Here is an 18846-nt window from a genome sequence, read left to right as displayed (position 1 = left end):
ATTTTTAAATGAGGAAAAAAATGAGGAAAAATTTTCATTTTCACAAACAGGGTATGGAACTTGGTTCCTCGAATAACTTCCGACACAGACATCTGAGAGCATAGCCGTCCAAGAAGAAAATGTAGCCATTGGTGCTATCTATCGACCATAAGTTAAAGATTGGCGATCTGTTGGATACCGACAGAGTTATAGGCAAAATTTGGTGCAAAAATGAGGAAAATTTTAAATTTTCTCAAACAGGGTAAGGAACTTGGTTCCTCGAATAACTTCTGGCATAGACATCTGAGGACATGGCCGTCCAAGAAGAAAATGTAGCCATTGGTGCCATCTATCGACCACAGGTTAAAGATTGGCGATCCGTTGGATACCGATCGAGTTATAGGCAAAACTTGCTGCAAAAATGAGGAAAATGTTACGTTTTCTCAAACAGGGTATGGAACTTGGTTCCTCGAATAACTTTTGGCACAGACATCTGAGGGCATGGCCGTCCAAGAAGAAAATGTAGCCATTGGTGCCATCTACCGACCACAAGTTAAAAATTGGCGATCCGTTGGATACCGATCGAGTTATAGGCAAAACTTGGTGCAAAAATGAGCCTTATGAAATTTTCAAATTTTTATAATTTTTCAATTTTTTAATAATTTTTTATTTTTTTTTTGTTTAAAACATTATTTGAGTGAAAAGAAACTTATTGCAACCAATTGGCATTAAAATAAATCAATTTAATTTTTTTTTGCAAAATTTCCCAAAAAAATCGTAAGGGGTAAGCCTTATGAAATTTTCGAGTTGAAATTTTTTTTTAATTTTTTTTCTGATTTTTTATTCTTTTTCTAATTTAAAGCATTATTTGAGTGAAAAGAAACTTATTGCAACAAATTCGCATTAAAATAAATCAATTTATAAATGAGGAAAAAAATGAGGAAAATTTTACATTTTCACAAACAGGGTATGGAACTTGGTTCCTCGAATAACTTCTGGCACAGATATCTGAGGGCATGGCCGTCCAAGAAGAAAATGTAGCCATTGGTGCCATCTATCGACCACAAGTTAAAGATTGGCGATCCGTTGGATACCGACCGAGTTATAGACAAAATTTGCTGCAAAAATGAGGAAAATTTTACATTTTACAAACAGGGTATGGAACTTGGTTCTTCGAATAACTTCCGACACGGATACCTGAGGGCATGGCCGTCCAAGAAGAAAATATAGCCATTGATGCCATCTATCGACCACAGGTTAAAGATTGGCGATCCGTTGGATACCGACCGAGTTATAGGCAAAACTTGCTACAAAAATGAGCCTTATGAAATTTTCAAATTTTTATAATTTTTCAATTTTTTAATAATTTTTTATTTTTTTTTTGTTTAAAACATTATTTGAGTGAAAAGAAACCTATTGCAACCAATTGGCATTAAAATAAATCAATTTAATTTTTTTTGCAAAATTTCCCAAAAAAATCGTAAGGGGTAAGCCTTATGAAATTTTCGAGCTGAAATTTTGTTAAAAAATTTTTTCTGATTTGATATTCTTTTTTTAATTTAAAGCATTATTTGAGTGAAAAGAAACTTATTGCAACAAATTTGCATTAAAATATATCAATTTTTAAATGAGGAAAAAAATGAGGAAAAATTTTCATTTTCACAAACAGGGTATGGAACTTGGTTCCTCGAATAACTTCCGACACAGACATCTGAGAGCATAGCCGTCCAAGAAGAAAATGTAGCCATTGGTGCTATCTATCGACCATAAGTTAAAGATTGGCGATCTGTTGGATACCGACAGAGTTATAGGCAAAATTTGGTGCAAAAATGAGGAAAATTTTAAATTTTCTCAAACAGGGTAAGGAACTTGGTTCCTCGAATAACTTCTGGCATAGACATCTGAGGACATGGCCGTCCAAGAAGAAAATGTAGCCATTGGTGCCATCTATCGACCACAGGTTAAAGATTGGCGATCCGTTGGATACTGACCGAGTCATAGGCAAAACTTGGTGCAAAAATGAGGAAAATGTTACGTTTTCTCAAACAGGGTATGGAACTTGGTTCCTCGAATAACTTTTGGCACAGACATCTGAGGGCATGGCCGTCCAAGAAGAAAATGTAGCCATTGGTGCCATCTACCGACCACAGGTTAAAAATTGGCGATCCGTTGGATACCGATCGAGTTATAGGCAAAACTTGGTGCAAAAATGAGCCTTATGAAATTTTCAAATTTTTATAATTTTTCAATTTTTTAATAATTTTTTATTTTTTTTTTTTGTTTAAAACATTATTTGAGTGAAAAGAAACTTATTGCAACCAATTGGCATTAAAATAAATCAATTTAATTTTTTTTTGCAAAATTTCCCAAAAAAATCGTAAGGGGTAAGCCTTATGAAATTTTCGAGTTGAAATTTTTTTTTAATTTTTTTTCTGATTTTTTATTCTTTTTCTAATTTAAAGCATTATTTGAGTGAAAAGAAACTTATTGCAACAAATTCGCATTAAAATAAATCAATTTATAAATGAGGAAAAAAATGAGGAAAATTTTACATTTTCACAAACAGGGTATGGAACTTGGTTCCTCGAATAACTTCTGGCACAGATATCTGAGGGCATGGCCGTCCAAGAAGAAAATGTAGCCATTGGTGCCATCTATCGACCACAAGTTAAAGATTGGCGATCCGTTGGATACCGACCGAGTTATAGACAAAATTTGGTGCAAAAATGAGGAAAATTTTACATTTTACAAACAGGGTATGGAACTTGGTTCTTAGAATAACTTCCGACACGGATACCTGAGGGCATGGCCGTCCAAGAAGAAAATATAGCCATTGATGCCATCTATCGACCACAGGTTAAAGATTGGCGATCCGTTGGATACCGACCGAGTTATAGGCAAAACTTGCTACAAAAATGAGCCTTATGAAATTTTCAAATTTTTATAATTTTTCAATTTTTTAATAATTTTTTATTTTTTTTTGTTTAAAACATTATTTGAGTGAAAAGAAACCTATTGCAACCAATTGGCATTAAAATAAATCAATTTAATTTTTTTTGCAAAATTTCCCAAAAAAATCGTAAGGGGTAAGCCTTATGAAATTTTCGAGCTGAAATTTTGTTAAAAATTTTTTTCTGATTTGATATTCTTTTTTTAATTTAAAGCATTATTTGAGTGAAAAGAAACTTATTGCAACAAATTTGCATTAAAATATATCAATTTTTAAATGAGGAAAAAAATGAGGAAAAATTTTCATTTTCACAAACAGGGTATGGAACTTGGTTCCTCGAATAACTTCCGACACAGACATCTGAGAGCATAGCCGTCCAAGAAGAAAATGTAGCCATTGGTGCTATCTATCGACCATAAGTTAAAGATTGGCGATCTGTTGGATACCGACAGAGTTATAGGCAAAATTTGGTGCAAAAATGAGGAAAATTTTAAATTTTCTCAAACAGGGTAAGGAACTTGGTTCCTCGAATAACTTCTGGCATAGACATCTGAGGACATGGCCGTCCAAGAAGAAAATGTAGCCATTGGTGCCATCTATCGACCACAGGTTAAAGATTGGCGATCCGTTGGATACTGACCGAGTCATAGGCAAAACTTGGTGCAAAAATGAGGAAAATGTTACATTTTCTCAAACAAGGTATGGAACTTTGTTCCTCGAATAACTTCTGGCACAGATATCTGAGGGCATGGCCGTCCAAGAAGAAAATGTAGCCATTGGTGCCATCTACCGACCACAAGTTAAAGATTGGCGATCCGTTGGATACCGACCGAGTTATAGGCAAAACTTGCTACAAAAATGAGCCTTATGAAATTTTCAAATTTATATAATTTTTCAATTTTTTATGTTTTTTTATGTTTTTTTTTTTTGTTTAAAACATTATTTGAGTGAAAAGAAACTAATTTGAACCAATTGGCATTAAAATAAATCAATTTAAATTTTTTTGCAAAATTTCCCAAAAAAATCGTAAGGGGTAAGCCTTATGAAATTTTCGAGCTGAAATTTTTTTAAATATTTTTTTCCTAATTTTTTATTCTTTTTTTAATTTAAAGCATTATTTGCGTGAAAAGAAACTTATTGCAACAACTTAGCATTTTTTAACTTACTCATTTTGCACATCTCTAGTTGGGTTTAGAAGAAAATTTCGTACATAAAAATAATTTTTTTTTTAAAGTTTTCGCTCGACAACAGTAGTTAGGAAAAGAAGAAAGCTGCTCGACAGCAGCGCTAATCCCCCGACACGTGGGCGTAAATCGAGCACAAAAAAAAAGATCGTCCTTATGCACTGCGAACCAACGGGACCAATAAAATGCTCTCTCACATTCTAAACTCCAATCGAGTGTGTGGTCATCTTAAACCTCATCCGAAGACTACAAGTTCGACCAATAGTCCCAAAACTTCTTTACCAATTTATGTATATATTATTGGTTTATATTACCGTATGCAAAAAACCTTGATGACTCGTAACAGGTTATCCACTATAATGTCATGTTATGCAGCTTGTTTCTATTTACTGTTAGAGTCCGAAAATCTTACATTTAAATTAATTAAAATTATCATTACGAAATAGTTCAAAGTTTTATTGCCCGTACACAAAACATGATTGAACCGTTTTTTCCTAACGAGATGTTCAAATTTGTTTAAACACATTGTTCTTGTTAAAATCATATTCGCCATACTGCCTACCTTGTTCTAGAATATGAACTAGATTTCCGGAAAATGCAAATATCATATAAATGTTGCAACCAAAAAACGTTACACACATGGTTAAGCGTTTGAAACGGTCACCAAAAATGTCGCTTACCAAATGATGCGAACAGCAGCCAAACCGGTTTATTTCCTAAAGCTTCCAGAACTAATCTTGCCAACCGTCGAAGAATTCCGTGCGGATGAAGCGCGAAAAGTGTTAGTAGCGTACAATCTCTCCAAGCGCAAGATTCACTTCCAGCAGTGCCAATGAAGCAGCTTAGCGTTGGTATCCTCGCGATAGGGCTTAGTGTGCTGTTTGGAAGGAATTATTGTGCCCCACAGTCAAAAGATTGTAAGGAACTGTTTTCACATGTACTTAGAATTGAAGGATTGTGAGTGATCGATTTTTTTGTCTTTCTTTTATTCTAAGCGCCAAACAGTTCCAGATACATATTGGGTGAACAATCGTCAGGTCGTGTGGCAAAAGTGGAAGTCAGCAGTAGTTCTGGTAAGTTAGATGAGCATATGTTGCCAATATATATTCTCTATCGTGTTCGTTACATGTATAGTGCAATGTGCGGTGAAACAATTCAATGCAACAGGTAGTTTAAAATATGTTTTATTTTTATAATGACCTGTTGATTCAGTGGTAGCGATCGCGATCTTAACACAGTACAACCGGCTTCGGGACCATTAACACAGTAGATAAATAATAGTGATAAATAAATGCAAGATTAAAAGAAGCGGTTAAAGATAAATTATTCTAAGGTGGAAGGTTTTGCAAAAAAAAATACCAAGCTAATTAAAAACTCATTTCCATATTTAGATTCATCAACGGAATCGGAAGAAAATTTTATTGAAGGTGATTTTCAGCCGCAACAGCAACAATTTCAACAACCGCAAGTGATATTTCGCTCACAACCACAGCAAGTGCAACAGCAACGATTTCAACAACAGCGAGTAATATCTCGTTCACAACCACAACAAGTGCAACAAGCTGCACCACAAGAAGTTCAATTCCAAAGACTTCAATCGTACCCGACACAGTATCAGCAACCTCAGTCGCAGTATGAACGAGAGCTAGCACAATACAACCAGGCACTTAGGGCATATGAGCAACAAACGGCAGCTGGAAGATTTTACCAGCAACCACAGTATGTCACCCAACGGCCCGTACAGCAGCAACAATATTACCAGCCAGGTCGACAACAGCCATACTACCAGCCGTACCCTTCCTATCCGCAGTACGACTATTACGGCCGTTCGTCGAATCAACCCGGACGTCGTACGTCTTCGGGCTCAAGTAAGTATTGGTTAGGAATGGCAAAGGGCTCTGAGTGGCAGCGATAATGAACAATCGATAATGATCCTTCCAGGTCTATTTGATGGTATCACCAGTGGTTTGCGCAGTATTACGAATGGCTTTGGACTTTTTGGGTGACAATACTGATAGTAATAGTGAAAAGAAAATGAATCTTTAATCGACGGTAATGTGAAACTCTCTACCATGCGCGCTTCTTTAGACGATCGTTTTAAGAATTAAGTAAAGGTGTGTTTTTTTTCCTAAACTGCTAATGCCTAAACCAAAGTTTTCTTATCCGGTAGTTTGCAGCAACAATTTTTTTCTTTATCACATTTTATGTTTTCTCTCTTTCAATCGGTTAACATGTTCGCTGATGATAATGACCTTGTCTCTAGGTGTGAACTTGAGCCACCCGTTTATTCGCAATACGAGCGATAGAGCAGTTTACAAAATCGTCGTTTAAACCTTGAATGAAATGGTTTGCTATTCGCAACAGTTTTGTTTAAAAACGTAAGATATAGAAGAACACAAATCGAAGGTTCGTCGCTTGTTGCATTCAATAGCGGCATTGAAGTCTTTCGTGTTAACGGTGGTACGCAATGCGTTTTCAATCAAGCAAAAAAGCACGCGAAGCAGTTCAGCTGCATAAAACATAAAATAAATGTCGTAAATTTTTAACAACACAAGTTAAATAAGCTCTAAAAGTGCTCATAGTCTTGTTATTTCGAGGGCCATGACGAAGTATAAACACGCGGATGTATCGAAAAACGCAAATATTTATTGGAGAAGTAATTAAAGTAGAAAGCAGAGTAAGAAAGTAAAATAGTGGCATGATCTTTTATTATACTGATACAAGATAATAGAAAATGGCTTGGCTCTCTGAAAGGAATCATCTTTCACAAAAAGCGCTATCACATGCGATGGAATACGTGGGATTCTTTCATTTCATTGGTATGTTTTAACGCTAGAACTACTCTATGCATACATTTTAGAAACCAGTTTGAATAAACGACACAAATTTTAAACGATGTCTAAAGAGATTTTCTCCGTGGGTCATGCGGAACGTATAAAAAAATCAATGAAGTGAATAAAATCTGCAATGGAACATAGATAAGAGTTGCAATGCTTTCACAACTGCCAACTGACACACAAGCGGCAAACGAAGGACATATTAATTCACAACCACCGACATTGAACTGGATGTTGCTCCCGTACACTAAAAGATGAAGCTTTCGAGCGTCATTCAAACATTATAAAAGGTTCGTCGCCTATCACCGTCCGTCCGTTGCGTTGAAGTCTTTTGACTGAACCAAACCTGTTTGGCCTACATCTAAAAGGGCGTAAGAGCAATCGGGTTTGTTGCGTGCTTTTCCTTTCTTTTTAAAGCGAACCTCATGCAAACATGTTTGAAACCACGTTTTAGGGTTTTACTCGATATTTTATTCATAAATAAACATAAAAATAGCTTACAACACGAGTATGGATTCAGCGTAACAAAACATTAGGCACAAGGATGGCAATGTAGTGGGAGGGGGGAATAAATGCGTGGTATTTGTCATTTCTCTTCAGCAGTTTCGGTTATCCGCATACATACAGTCTCCGGGTGTGTTTTCATTTAGAAGAATCTAAAAAGAGATTCGAAAACGGTATTGATTAATAACTAAACCTTGGTGAAAAGCGATTCATACTTCAATACTTACGGGAACAAACCACCACCGCCTCCACCGAACGAGTTGGCCGACGCTTGGGCACTGGATGCTGAGCCACCGAATCCTCCAAGGCCGCCACCGAACGATCCAGACTGGGCTGAAGCTTGAGCACCAGATCCACCGAAACCACCGCCATGGCCACCGCCGAATGAGTTGGCGTTCGAGTTACTGAACGAGCCCGAAATGCCACCGAGTCCGATGTTGAACGAAGCTGACTGGGCGTTAGCTTGGCTACCGGAGAATCCGCCACCACCTACCGGCCCACCATGATATCCACCATAGTAGGGTTCTGGATAATGACGATGATAATGCGGACGTTGACGATATCCTTGTTCGTTCAAAAGTAATCCCATGTAGGCATTTAAAAATTGGGACAAAAGAATTAATACGAAAAAGGTAAAAAAAAGGAAATTATTAATAATGAGTTCTTTTTTTTTTCAATGTATGTCAACCCCCCTGCGACAATGATTTTTCGAGCAGTTGCTATGTTAAACTTTCAGCTACTCCAAGACGACGAACCCCATTACCTGGCGCTACGTATCCAACTGGCGATAGTACAGCGACCGGTGCGACACCGATCGGTGCTACCGCTACCGGAACCGGAACCGCTACTGGAATTAAGCCTAAAAGAACCGACCGTAAACCGGAAGGATTAGTAGCAAACTACTGGTGGCATAGAATTAGGAAGAAGAGGGCAAGGAAGGGTGGTCAGTAGTGGATGGAATGTTACTACGCAGTACGATCAACACCATGCTAAGAGAACAATGACTACCATGTGGTACTATGTAAAGGTGTGTGATTTTAGTGTGTTTTACTCATCTTTTTTGTTTTATTTAGGACTTTCGGAGCTTCAACCAATCATTTACAAAGTTACTACTTTCAAAAAGTTTTCATGATCATCAACTATCTTAAAGAATTTGACGATTACTCATAAAATATTGCAAGATCACTTCTTAAAATGTACCATAATGTTACTGTTGCATTAAAATATGTGATAAGGACCGTTGGCGTAAATCCCTGAACAGAACCACAACGCAAACAAATTAGAACGCAACGAAACGTGTTCGTTATCTCATGAGACGACCTTCTTATGGGCAGGTCGTCGTCATCGTCGAATATCTGTTTGCAAATCCCCTCTTTCGATGGAATTGCAAACAGAATCTCTTCACAATCCATGTATAATCGATGTCAACCGGTCACCACTAAAGATGTCAAAATGGATTGGCAACTCAATCAACAGTTGAATGGTAGAGGCTTGGCACACGTTTGTAACTTCTTGATTTCCTCCTCTACTCAACAACAGGTAGCATCGAATGAATGGATTCTATGCTTGTTCAACAAACCGATAATCGGTGTTTTTTTTTGTGCCCAGATTGGTGTGAGAATTTCGGGGATTTTTCAAATTTATTCAACGCGTGGGATTTTATGTCACCAAACCGTTAAAGAAGTATTGTAAAAAAAATTAGCAAAACAAACCATTTGTCAATGATAAACATCAGCAAAAAGAGAGAGATTTTATCTGATGGAAAAACGAAGGAGGTTAAGTAATTTGCTCTTTCAATTCTGTTCTTTACTTTGGACTGGAAAGTAAACAATGTTTGACAAGAATGATCGTACAAATAAAACAAACATTAGCCTGAATAAATCAATCATCAAGTTCTCAAAATTCCTTAACATAAACCTGATCGTACCGCGTGTCCTTAACTAAAAGGTTGGAAAGAATTTAAATCAATGCAAAAACTCTATCATACCTCTGCGTAAAGCTGCGTGTGCGTGTGTGATTCATTATTTATGCGTTTGTTTTTGTGTGCAAGATGCAGCAGGAAGGTCATATGAAGCGCAAGGGCCGTTGCATATCAAATTCATGTGCCACATTGAGACAACGATCGAAGATGTCATTGTGTAACAATGATCGATTGATGAAATAAAGGGCGGTAGCGCGCGTGTGTGTGTGTATGGTTGTTGTTATGAACCAAATGTTTGTGGACGGTGCATCGATCGGTTTCACCATCATAATAAATAAATAAATGAAAATTTAAAAAACCAAAGGAATAAATTATGCATTTTCATTAAAACAATAAGAAAATGTTTTTCTTTTTTTTTGGAAATTAACTACCTTTTCGATATGCTTTAGCTTCAGAAGGAATTTGAAGCAATTCAACACACATGTTTCATCGTTACCAAACCAGTTGGTAATTGCAATAAAAGAGAAGACACGTTGGAAGCAAACAGGAGCATCAGCCATATTACCAAAAATAAAAAAAGAATAAATTTAATTTCACTACTCCAAACACTACTTATATTAAACTGCTTAAAACTACTGTTAGCGCAAGGGATTACAACTCTTCCACACTATTGTTTTTATCTCCGAAATAAGCTACAATACTACACATACTGCAATCACTACAAAGAACAACTACACTTGTTTGCACTGTGCCCTCTAGCGGCAAACACCCAAACATTCCCACTGTAATACCTCCTCCCAAGCCGGGATATCCGAAGCCAAACTGTGCCGCCGGTGCTGCAAGGGCAACCGCCAACAGGGCAAACAACACTACGAACAGTTTCATCCTGAACGGCCAACGGTTAGTCACGTCACAATATTTCACAACCGACACTTTAGTGACACTAAGTGGTGAGAGCACAATGGCCACTGCTGGGCTATAGAAACGTTCCGAACCGAATGTGTGTGCCGTCCGATGGCGTCCGTACAACTGATTTAAATCGATAGTCAAATAATGGTTTTTATGCTGCGCCTGATCTGGCCACGAGCCGTTCGGTGTTGGTACAGCACATCCCTCCTCCTGGATGCGGAACATCGGATAGGGTTTTTCCTGCGACGAAAACAAACAACTTGCAAACGATGCTTCTCGAACAGGTGTGGAAGGGTAGGCAGGCGTTATGTTTTGTTGCCCGGCCGGCATGAATGATATTGTATGATCGCGCCATGGTGAGACCTACGCAAGGTGATTGAGTCACACTGTACATTGGGAGGCGGCGTCCAAGAGACACACCAGGGTGTGGGGAGTTGTACGTTACGATCGTACATTCAAGTTCAAGTTTTACGGATTTTGATGATCGTCTGACCAGCGTGTGTATGTGTGTTCTGTTTTGTTTTTTGTGTGGTCAAAGTTTTCCGATCGCGGCAGGAAGAGCATAATATCCTTGAGAAGAGCCGTTTCTTGACTGGTCGTTGACCGGTTGTGTGTGTGTGCAAGCGGAACAGTCGAGCAGTATTGAGAAACATGCAAACGAGTCGGGTGGAGTCCGATCGGTTGGCACACGGTTAACTGTTTCTAGAGACGATCGAGTCATCCCGCAGAGAGTAAACGGAGAGCCTGAAGATGTATGATAGTCATCTGCGCCATTACACTTTTACAGTTGCCGCGACAGAGCAAAACCGAACAAGAAACAAGGAAATCGCTTAACGAAAAGAGATAATCGACGTATTTCTCAGCAACTACTTTTATTACAGTATTCCCATTTGTCTATCTTTTGTACATTGGCTCTCAGCCCTACAACACGACGGACAGATGCATGGCTACAAAAGAGAAAATAATGATCTTGACCTTCGCACAAAACACTCGACATCTTCCCTTGTCGGTTTGCGGGCCAGCACACGATTGGATGCTTACAAATGTAACAAAATCCTTCGAAGCACGACGCAACTTACCTCCCAAAAGTGCCAATAGTCGCACCAGCTAAAGTACAAGGTCTACTGCTTTGGGTAGATCAATCAAACTTCCTATACCCGCCAACGGAAAGCCGTGACATTGTGCTTACGTGAAAGGTTTCACGATGGTAGAAGCTGTGAGTGTAAAAACCCGACTATCGGCCACCTTTTGGTCTGTTTTTTTGTTTTGGTGATATGCTCGATATGTAGTGTTGACCTGTAAAGACCATACCTGAAGGATCTCCAGTCCAGTGAAGGGATTCGACTATGTGGAGCATAATTGTAGAGTATTGATGGAATGGGACAAGAGATATACGATACTTCAATGTCATTCTTTGCTGTGGAGTTTTCACTTTTAGTTTTTATTTACTTTCCATTTCTTTTCTTATTTACTTATTTTTACATCCAGGATATTGTGAAGGGAATAAATATTATTCCCTGGGTTGGATTTTGTTTTATAATATGATTTTTCTTTGTGGTATTTTGTGGTAAAAATGTTTATTTGTTATTCAACAACAACCAAGCCAAACAATAGATTGCTGATGAAGCATAATTATTCCGTAACTAAATGGATTTGCTCATAATTTAGCTTCTTTATTCTCTTTTATCTCACTCCCTCTCGAACACTCTCTGTTCTACTATGTACTGTTCTACTATCGGTTGAAGGTTAGCTGTTACGTATTTCATCCCCTTAATTAAAAATAGAACCGTATAAAAACCAGTTTCACTTCTTTTTGCAAACCAAAACAAATGATCTTGCGCTCGTTTCCGGATGCGTAAGAATTTTCTACATTCGTCGTGCTTTTCATTATGAATGGTATTTTAATGTTTATGAATCTGCTTACGCATTTTGATATGATATCACTTTTGTTTTGAACTGGTTTGTGCTATTGTATACTATTGCAGTATATTGTCCACGAGGGGAATTCCAATAGCTATCATTTCAAGCACATCCGCAACAGAAAGTAAACACTTGATCGTTTATCTTAGGATAAGAGTTACGCATATGTGGTCAAGATGCGATCGAACCGGTTGTCGTTTGTTTTAGAGAGTTCAAAGTTTAATTTAAGGGTTAATGGTAAGGAGCCTGCAAAGATAACTACCATTACAAGTAACTTTAAAGCATTTAAAGAAAACTCAATTCAAATTAGAAGCTTTTTTCGTTTTTGATACGAGAGAGCTATACCAATAGTAAATCAACTCATAATTCAAAATCACGTGTTCGACTAAAAACCCTGCCTGATTACTTGTACTTCACTTACTGACATCTAGATGGCAGCACCATGGAATTGAAAACTATCCGCTACCACCGTCGATAAAGTAAAGCTACTTTTATAAATTAACTGAAATATTCTCTAAATGTAGCAGAAATGTGTTTCAATGAGCAAGAAATAAAATTATAAAATCTAAACTAGAAAATAAATAACGATTTCTTGTTGATGTGCTTGGCTGTCAAAAATGCAATGAAAGATTGTCATACCACATTCCTCAGCCCTGTATTCCAGTGACATACAAAACGTAAACAAAAAAAAGTAAAATAAAACCTCTTGTGAAGGAGCTCCGGTGTGTTCTTTCGTAACAATAATAACTAATCTACACCATGAACGCATTGGCCAAACTGAAATCCATCACACCATCCTTAAATCAGATTGTCCGTACGTACGCATTGAAGTCCGATCTGAAAATTAAATGGGTTCGTCCGGAGAAGATACCGTGCTACAAACCAGAAAAGTCGGGTGATTTGCAGGCACTGCCAAAACTTGCCGGCACCGAACTGATGAAAGACTACCGCGAATCGAAAGAGCTGGAAACAGCGAACGAGCACGTTCGAAATCTATTCACCCTGGAGCACAATCGGCGCCGGGAGATGGTAGAAAACTTTAAAGAAGCCATGGTTCGAAAAGTGTACCGACACGATCTGGATTATGGTTCCATGGAGGCGAAACGTGAGTTACCATACGACATAATAGTGTTCCATTCATTCATACTGTTGCTTCTGTTACAGTGGGTCTTATGACGGCAAGGATACGCAGCTTGCAAGATTACATGGAACAGTACCCGCGGCAGTCCGTAGTGAAGGTACAGTTGAAGGAATTGATTGACAAACGCAAGCGTTTCCTTCGTTATCTACGGCGCTGGGATTATCGTCGATTCGAGTACGTACTGGAAAAGCTTGACCTTGTTTACAAACCCTACCCAACGTAAGTACAGCGGAAACATTGTAGTATAAGTCGGCATGCTAATTAAGCAATTTATTACACATTTCTCAGGCATTTTCACTGGATCACCCGTAAAGATTCGTTACGCAAACTGACCGACATTCACTGCGAACAGATCAAGGAGACTCGACTGGAAGAGTATCGAAAACAGCTGGAATCGCAGCAGCTAGACTTTCTGGAAAAGAAGCTAAAAACACTAGAATTCATCCGCAAAGAACAGACCGAGTGTCAAGTACCGGTGACGGTAACGAAAGAGGAAATCCAAGCCGTCCGCAAGCAGTACGATGAGTTGAAGCAAAAGCGAACAGCATTGGCAGAAAGCTTAAAACAGGCGGAAGAATCATAAACCATAGTGTTGAATGAAGAGTGGGAATAGTGTTCCCATTTCGTTTCTGTTCATTTTATTGTATAAAAAATACATTAATACGAATAAAGTTATTAGACTTGAGCTAGAGCGCATGTATAAAAAAACACAAAAAACAAACGTTCACATTAAAAGGGCATTACAATATGGACCCATCGCTATAAGGGAATGCATTGTTGCTACACATCGAAACGATGCGTTTTGACGAGAGGAAGTAAAACTAGAAAAAATCTTATCTACTGGTGGACATCTCTTGCACTATTCTCTGCTATCGATATCCACATGGAAGAAGAAAGGGTTCGGCGCTTCGTACGAAGGTTAACTTACACTTACGTTAATTACTGCTCCTACTGCTTGTGGTTTAAGTAAATAATTTAAAAACTAACCATTATTGTTGGGGGGTGAAACGTGACGATCTACTCTTCTACAGACTCGTCATGGCAGGCGGACGGGCGTATGCTTTGGGAATGAAACCGTATTTGCGGGTTTTCGGTGCGTAAGCCCATAACCATCCGTCGACGGTTTGGTTGTTGAGGTCCGCATAGATCCAATCACCTCTTCGTACACTTAAATCATCTGGTGCTTGTGCCTGAAAACAAGAGGAAAGTAATTAAATTTCACCATAATCATTTTGTTTTTAATTTTGATGATAAACTCTTGGAGTCTCACCTTATAATCGTAGAGCATTACTAATTCTGTGCCGTGGTACCGTAAATCGTCCGATCCAATGCCGGGTTGTTGCTGGTGTTGCTGTTGCTGTGTCTGCTGTTGATGCTGGGCCTGCTGCTGTTGATGTTGACCACCCACGGACATATTTCCCCCATTCATCGTCTGCAGATTATTCATATCGTTTCCGATAGATCCCATACTATTTACACCACCGCCTCCCTGTTGTTGCTGCTGCTGCTGTTTGCCGGCATGACCCTGCAGTATATTCTCCGCCGGATAGACGAACCCGGACGGGATGAAACCCTCCTGACCGTCGCTTCGCACGATCCAGAACCATTCGGGATCCTCGCGGTTCAGCACCGTTACAAATTCTCCTCGTTCGACCGACACATCGTTCTCGTCGCGGGCAATAAACGTGTACAGCACAATGTAACGACCGCTCGGATCCTTGGCAAATGGCAAGAAGTCGGGCTCGGAGCTGAGACTCGCCTGCGAGTGCTTCAGCGCGTTCGTAAGCAAACCCGGTACAGTGCTGTCGTCCAGCACGTCCATGTTAATGTCCGGTATTCCATCGGTTAGATCGGCAGCCGTTAAACCGACGCCGTTCCCTATACCACCACCACCCACCAGACCAACTCCGGTTGCTCCTGGTCCTCCACCACCGCTACCCGGTGCTCCCATTGTGGCGATATCGCGCGGTAGCTTTTTCTTGATCGCGAGATCAGCCAGCTGTGTGTTGAACGGTGCACAGTACGAGTGGGGTATAAAGCCTTCCTGCCTTGTGTCCTGTCCGATCACGTACACCCAGTCATTTTCACGGTACAGTATGTTCACTATTTGGCCCCGTTTCACTTCCAACTCGTCGTCTACGCAGGGAGTGAAGTCGTGCAGCACAACCATTTTGCTGTCCGGGCTGAGACCGTGCTCCTTCTCGATTCCCACCCGTACGAGCGTTTCGATGCTGGCCGATCCGGTAATCCGGCCCATGCCATGATTCAGGCCTAAGCTGCTCGATAGATCCTTATCGATATCACTTCCGATCGCTGAGTACGTTAAAATGATCAGAATGTAAAATAGAACACACAAACATAAAATAAATAACACACTCAAAAGTATTTAAAGATCAATCCACTATCACCGAAAACTGACGATCATCGGTAACGGGTTACGATCGCAGTCGGATGTAATTCATCCCCCCGGGGGGTGTCCAGCATCACACACAGTGCTCAAAACATACTTACGTTTCTTCTTTTTCCCACGACGAATGCGTACGGGACAGAGGAATGCCATTATGGGAGCACTTCGCTATGGATTTTCGGAACCTCTGGCACCAAAGCGATACACCTGTGCACACGTCTGGAAGTGGAAATTAACCTATTCCGGATCGTTGATCATCGTTTTGAAACACTGGTTCGTCACCAAATCGTCCCAAAACACACGAATAATTTGCGTACGAAGATCGATCGAATGTGATTCCCACGGGCCAATGGAATGTTATTTTTATGGTACAGCGTTCGATCGAAACGTCACAGGGAACGTATACAGGTTTTTTTTATATTTAATTGCTACGATCACCAAACACTGACAAGCTGGAACAACAAGTTGAATACAACAAGTTGTGTGTTGACCTACATTATGACGGAGTGCAGTACAATTGCTGCCCAGTGTGCACAACTCTCCTACGAACACCGGAAACAAAGAGAAACAACAATAATGCACACACACAAAATGGTATGAGTAGTGAAGAAATAAACTCTGCATGGTACCCACGGTTTTGACGTGCAACCATATACACACACACACACACAAACACACCCGCTCAAAAATGAGCATACCGAACGCATACTCATGCAGAATGTGACCAGCTCGTACGTATAGCGAAAAATTATCAATCATTTCTTGTGTTTGCCCAACATATTTGCAAGCTCTAATCTCATAAGCAGAGGACGACGTGTTTTGCCGATTAATTAGCGGCATGATAGCGATAAAAATCGGTGTGATTTGGTAGCGTGGGAGATTTGCAGAGTGTGTGATTTGTGGTGTATTGAGTTTCGGTCGTGAAATCGACGAAAAACGCAATCGTTAAGAAAGTGAATAGCATCCGAAAGAAAACCAACACCTCGAACCATCTAGACGGGCTGAATGATTGCGAGCAGCAGAAAAGTTTTCCAGTGTGTACTTGGATTAGCAGAAATTGTAAAATCAAGGTAAGACCAGTTAGATGAAAGTAAATGCAACTGCAAACAAACTCATAAAACGTGCAGTGCAGTGCATGTGGGGAAAGTGCATGCCGCAGCAGGTGCAAGTGCTAATGTAAACAATATGGTGCAATAGAAATGCATGATCTACTATATCGATAATACCGGTCCCATCGAACTGGTGACATTTGTGGCAAATCAATCGAACGTAAACAATGGGCCTTCCACTGTTAATAGCTGTGTTAGGGGGAGGTTAAAAAATATGCATATTGCGCAATTATTTTCGACATCAACAATCCCCCCCGTTTTCAATCTCCACTGCAGGGTGTTACAGCTGTTAATTTGTAAAGGTTAATGAACGTTTTTGATGGTGAGCATTTGTTTTTTTTTTTTCGTTGCATACACGCCTTTCGATGAGCCGGACGAAGGAAAGAAAGTTGCAGTTGAACAGCTTGTGTCAACTACTGGGGTGTAGACGGTACCCTTCCAATCGTACGGACGACGTGCCCGAGGCCAAACAGCCAATACTATAACCCCGCAATACGATCGGTAGTTCCCCCACCTAGGGGCTCGATATCGTGGCCACAGTTCGTGTGTGCCTTTAACTTTTACTTCTATTTTTAGCAGCAAATCAATTTCGTCCAAAATAAGAAAACCCGAAAAAAAAGATATCAACATCGGTCACAATCTGCATGGGCCCAATGAAAGCGAATCGTTTGCTGCAAAATCTGTTCCCTGGTTGGTGGGGCATTAGCGCAATTCCATCGAGAAAAAGAATATGATGTTAAAGGACGGGAGACGGAATGTGAATTGACGAGGAACTTATCTTTGAATGATAATAAAAAGAGAATGTTCCAGTAGCTCTAGATGGGTGAAAGCAAAGGATACTTGAGTTGTTAGACCGATGAGATTAGTCTGGACATAAACAGCAACACGTGCATTGTTTAAACACACTAACCGCAGACGTTTGCCGATGTAATCGATGCCATGGCATTGATTGAAAGCTCTTGATTGTGTAATCGTAAAGAATCTTTACTCAACTAAGGTCTCTATTTGTAATCTGCTACCGCCAGCATTACATTACATTTTATTACTTCTCTTCACTGATAAGCCCCATCCTCTTGAAACTGTCTCAACTCATCCAGCCTCTTCTTGGAACAGTCGCACGCCTATTCTGCGACACGCCGAAGATGATAGTGTTGTGTGGCTTCCATTATTAATACGCATCATTATCATCGTACAACCATAAACAGTTCCAAAACGAAACAACGGAGGCTCGACACCTTTGTATGGTACGCGAATGCGTCCTCTGCGGTTTGTTTTTTTTTTGCTCTGGCCGATGTAATCTATCGCACAATGAAATGAATTCGTGAACGTGCTACAGCCACCTCAAGGACTTTTACTTTCCCTTCCTCATGATGGTCTCCCCTTCCCCTTGATACAAAAAAAGATAATTGAAGCTTCACGTCACCACGTCACACCGCTACGCACCCCGCGGAGCTACTGCGATCTTCACTTTTATTTGGCGATCGGAATTGATCGGAAGTGTGTGCTCACGAATGCGTAACATTTTTTTTACTGGGTGATTGTTTTGTTATATTTTAGCAAAATAGTGATTTTTATGTTTATTTCAGCGAACTGTACAGGAAAAATACATTTTTAATGCGTTTTATTGCGGAATTATTACTGTCTGACAAAAATAAAACTTGCTCTAAATGTTCTTGTTGGTCTTATACTAAAGCGAAACGGCCGAACTTGATTAGTTTACATCGAGAATGGTTTTCAAGGCTTTTATACGATCATTAGAGGATCGCTGCTTGATCGCTATAGGGTTTTAAAGTTTGTTCAATCGATGGTAATGGTAATGAAAAATTAACCGCTTGCCGGTCAGGGTCGATTTTATTGGTTTTCTAGTGCTAGTTGTACTTGTCAAGAGAATCGAGTATTTAGCTTGCTTAAGCAGCAAGATGGTATATGTTCTAGATCGAACTACATAAAAAGATTTACTTTATCTTTATGAGAAAAACAAAGAT

At 39.5% G+C, this 18846-nt stretch overlaps 4 protein-coding genes across 7 annotated transcripts in view; 2 read left to right on the top strand and 2 right to left on the bottom strand.

Moving 5' to 3' along the window:
• Positions 1-7398: 7398 nt before the first annotated feature.
• LOC125769949 (uncharacterized) lies at positions 7399-11106 on the bottom strand. 4 transcript variants are annotated; one of them, XM_049439035.1, is made up of 6 exons: positions 10167-11106; positions 9807-9824; positions 9442-9453; positions 8218-8313; positions 7682-8018; positions 7399-7606 (listed from the first exon to the last, which is right to left on the bottom strand). In XM_049439035.1, the coding sequence occupies exons 1-6, from the start codon at positions 10612-10614 to the stop codon at positions 7597-7599; spliced, it is 921 nt and encodes a 306-aa protein (XP_049294992.1). In that variant the 5' UTR covers positions 10615-11106; the 3' UTR covers positions 7399-7596. The 4 variants fall into 4 exon arrangements, with proteins under 4 accessions (XP_049294992.1, XP_049294995.1, XP_049294994.1 ...); XM_049439038.1 differs by having other exon boundaries at positions 7682-7979; positions 10167-11105; XM_049439037.1 differs by lacking the exons at positions 9442-9453; positions 9807-9824.
• Positions 11107-12858: 1752 nt separating this feature from the next.
• Positions 12859-14030, top strand: LOC125769952 (28S ribosomal protein S15, mitochondrial). The gene is made up of 3 exons (XM_049439043.1): positions 12859-13309; positions 13369-13564; positions 13634-14030. The coding sequence occupies exons 1-3, from the start codon at positions 12964-12966 to the stop codon at positions 13926-13928; spliced, it is 837 nt and encodes a 278-aa protein (XP_049295000.1). The 5' UTR covers positions 12859-12963; the 3' UTR covers positions 13929-14030.
• Positions 13938-16338, bottom strand: LOC125769948 (SH3 domain-containing protein Dlish). The gene is made up of 3 exons (XM_049439034.1): positions 15857-16338; positions 14616-15658; positions 13938-14535 (listed from the first exon to the last, which is right to left on the bottom strand). The coding sequence occupies exons 1-3, from the start codon at positions 15903-15905 to the stop codon at positions 14371-14373; spliced, it is 1257 nt and encodes a 418-aa protein (XP_049294991.1). The 5' UTR covers positions 15906-16338; the 3' UTR covers positions 13938-14370.
• Positions 16339-16519: 181 nt separating this feature from the next.
• LOC125769942 (protein FAM13A) overlaps positions 16520-18846 on the top strand; it is a 34853-nt gene continuing 32526 nt past the window's right edge. The window contains exon 1 of the mRNA XM_049439014.1: positions 16520-16822. The gene's annotated coding sequence lies outside the window, so the exon portion shown is untranslated. The remainder of the gene's footprint in view (positions 16823-18846) is intronic.

The sequence above is a fragment of the Anopheles funestus genome, chromosome 3RL (assembly GCF_943734845.2).
Source record: "Anopheles funestus chromosome 3RL, idAnoFuneDA-416_04, whole genome shotgun sequence".
NCBI classification, from domain to species: domain Eukaryota; kingdom Metazoa; phylum Arthropoda; class Insecta; order Diptera; family Culicidae; genus Anopheles; species Anopheles funestus.
The sequence above is the reverse complement of the archived record's forward strand: the minus strand, read 5'-3'. Positions and strand labels throughout refer to the sequence as shown.

What these genes read in the sequence shown, in the direction of transcription:
- LOC125769948 (XM_049439034.1), bottom strand. Translation starts at nt 15,905, where the DNA reads ATGGCATTCCTCTGTCCCGTACGCATTCGTCGTGGGAAAAAGAAGAAA. An exon ending in TCGTGGGAAAAAGAAGAAAC is followed by an intron (nt 15,659 to 15,856) that starts GTAAGTATGTTT and finishes TAACGTACTCAG; the next exon opens with CGATCGGAAGTGATATCGAT. An exon ending in TAATGCTCTACGATTATAAG is followed by an intron (nt 14,536 to 14,615) that starts GTGAGACTCCAA and finishes TCTTGTTTTCAG; the next exon opens with GCACAAGCACCAGATGATTT.
- LOC125769949 (XM_049439035.1), bottom strand. Translation starts at nt 10,614, where the DNA reads ATGCCGGCCGGGCAACAAAACATAACGCCTGCCTACCCTTCCACACCT. An exon ending in AGTTGGATACGTAGCGCCAG is followed by an intron (nt 8,019 to 8,217) that starts GTAATGGGGTTC and finishes TGAACGAACAAG; the next exon opens with GATATCGTCAACGTCCGCAT.
- LOC125769952 (XM_049439043.1), top strand. Translation starts at nt 12,964, where the DNA reads ATGAACGCATTGGCCAAACTGAAATCCATCACACCATCCTTAAATCAG. An exon ending in TGGTTCCATGGAGGCGAAAC is followed by an intron (nt 13,310 to 13,368) that starts GTGAGTTACCAT and finishes CTTCTGTTACAG; the next exon opens with TGGGTCTTATGACGGCAAGG. An exon ending in GTTTACAAACCCTACCCAAC is followed by an intron (nt 13,565 to 13,633) that starts GTAAGTACAGCG and finishes CACATTTCTCAG; the next exon opens with GCATTTTCACTGGATCACCC.